A 2,636-nucleotide genomic window follows, 5' to 3' on the forward strand; every position below is an offset into this window, starting at 1 on the left:
ATATTTATTATAACACCAAGAAACATTATCTCTTTCATTTACATATCGTATACATTTTACAGTTTCACATCCATTGCCTGACAACTCACAATAACCTTTTGAAGTAGATGAGAAAGTTACTAGAAGTCCACTTTACAAATTAAAACAACAACAACAACAACAACAAAATCCAAAGCATAATGGGGTGAAAAATCTAGACCATATTTTAAGGAAGAAAGTTTAGAGTCATTTGCATGATTTTGATGTAGTATAAGCTTAAGATTGTTATAGAATTATGACTTACCAAACAGTTTATGCAGTGTTTTAAAAAATTTCAGCAACACCACTTGTAGTGTTGATAACTAAAAAGTTTGAATAATAGAAGAAAGAGGCAGGGGGAAAAACCTACCAAAGATCTTTCTGTAAAATATACCTAATATTAGAATATAAATAGTCAACTAGTGACTGGTTGAAAATTAAAGATGTTGCATTCAGAACTTCCCTATAGATTTTTACCCTTGAATTAGACACAATTTTAAATGACCTGAGTTGAGAAAGATGGAAATTGCAAATTATCACTATTAATCTAGAAAAACACCTTACAGTTTTATGATTATGGACCTCCTGATTCCACTGGACAATCCAATTTACACCTCTGTCCTTGTCTTATTACCCATAGCACCTTTTGCATTCACAAAAAATCCTATTTGGGATGATAACTCTCTTATTAAGTATCTAGATAGTAAATATCTAACCTATTAAATAACTCTCTTGTCTCAAACATCTTTAATATTCTCATGTTGCGCTTCATCTTCAAACCGAATAACCCTCCTTTATGCAAAACCTGGATACCTGTGTTATATATATGAACGACTTCTGCTATATATATGAAGTTTTCCAACATATTATCTATCAGCAACTTTCTGCTTTTTAAAAATGATTCGTTGTGGGGTGGGAATCTCTTGGCAATTTTGGCATGTAGAGATTTAAAAGGGAAATGTGAACCTAGTTTGACTTGGTGAAACTGATATAGAAGAAAAATAACTAAGGCCAGTTAACAAAGTTCTGCCCTTAGAGTTTAAAAAGTGAACCACACCCCAAGAGTTATTCAGTCATCATACATACATTTATTCATATTTCAGGAGTGGTTGCTGGAAGCAAGACTCTGTTCTAAGCACTGAATCAGCTTTGTCATTAATTTTATGGACTTCATTTTTATAGTTTTTATTACCAGTAGTTTGCTGAAATGTTAACATCAGGTGTTGTTATTCAAACAATCTCTGAAGTCTTTTCTGGCTAGTACTCTTTAGCATTTCCATAATTCATAATTGTTCTAGTCAGTAATTACAAAGATCATTGCCAAGGTTCAGGTAGATGAAATAGTTGCTTTGATTCTTTGCATATTGTACATTTCATTTATTTTTTCCTTAAAACAAGCAAATGAATCAGTAGCCAACCTGGATAGCATGCTAACAGCACCTTTTACTGAGCAGTAAGCACATCATCTATCCAGAAAACACTTATCACTGAGGGGCTGAGGTGACACCATGGGAGTTTATGAGATGTGTTTACTTGCTACATTCTCTACAGCACCCTGCATTTAAACTGAAATTGTCTTGTGGTACAAGATGATCTGAGGTTTCTACGTAAAGTATTAAAGAATATTTTGTTTGTTCTTTTAGGCTTAGATTTACACTTTTAACAAAATATTTCAGGATATATTTTATCATGCATGTACCACCAAACCTCATGCACCAGATTCTCTCCCTGATGAAATTAGGACTTTGCTTGAAATCTGACCATTTGACTTCCCCAAGGTGTTTCAGTGGACGTTCACCTTTCACATGTCTTTTGTTTATTTCTCTCCTTTGCTTTCATGGAAATCTTTATTTCCTATTAAGAACTCACCAAAATTTCACAACGGAAATTGGCAGGCTTCCTTTGGTCTAATCATCACTGGTTGAGTGATTACTATCACTGCCTTCACTGTCACTATCACTGCTGTCACTTCCAGTGCGCTTTCCATTGCCAGACTTGCTCTGACTGCCACTCTCATCACTGCTGTCAGATGCATTGTCACTGCTTTCACTGCTGTCGTTTTTGTCACTTTCACTGCTGTCACTGCTGTCTGATTTGCTACCACTGCTGTCACTACTGTCATTGTTGTCATTGCTGTCACTACTATCACTACTGTCACTTCTAGCACTGCTGTCACTATTATCACTGCTGTCACTACCCTCACTGCTGTCACTGCTATTACTGCTGTCTGATTTGCTGTCACTGCTGTTGCTGCTATCACTGCTGTCTGATTTGCTGTCACTATCACTATTGTCACTACTGTTGCTATCACTGCTGTCACTGCTGTCTGATTTGCTGTCACTATCACTGCTGTCACTACTGTCACTGCTATCATTGTTGTTGCTGCTGTCTGATTTGCTGTCACTAGTATCACTGCTGTCATTGCTATCTGATTTGCTGTCACTACTATCACTGCTGTCATTATCACTGCTGTCACTGCTGTCACTACTCTTAGTGCTGTCTGATTTGCTGTCACTGTTGTCACTACTGTCACTGTTGTCACTACTGTCATTATCACTGCTGTCACTACTTTCACTGCTGTCACTACTCTTACTGCTGTCTGATTTACTGTCACTACT

General features: G+C 36.4%; 1 protein-coding gene across 1 annotated transcript in view; it reads right to left on the reverse strand.

Annotated features, from left to right (window-relative positions):
- Positions 1–1,925: 1,925 nt before the first annotated feature.
- DSPP (dentin sialophosphoprotein) overlaps positions 1,926–2,636 on the reverse strand; it is a 5,348-nt gene continuing 4,637 nt past the window's right edge. Inside the window, exon 5 of the mRNA XM_004681420.1 lies at positions 1,926–2,636. This exon is cut by the window's right edge and continues 1 nt beyond it. Coding sequence (XP_004681477.1) covers positions 1,926–2,636 — 711 coding nt within the window.

The sequence above is a fragment of the Condylura cristata genome, unplaced genomic scaffold (genome assembly GCF_000260355.1).
Source record: "Condylura cristata isolate star-nosed mole 26May11 unplaced genomic scaffold, ConCri1.0 scaffold00012, whole genome shotgun sequence".
NCBI lineage: Eukaryota > Metazoa > Chordata > Mammalia > Eulipotyphla > Talpidae > Condylura > Condylura cristata.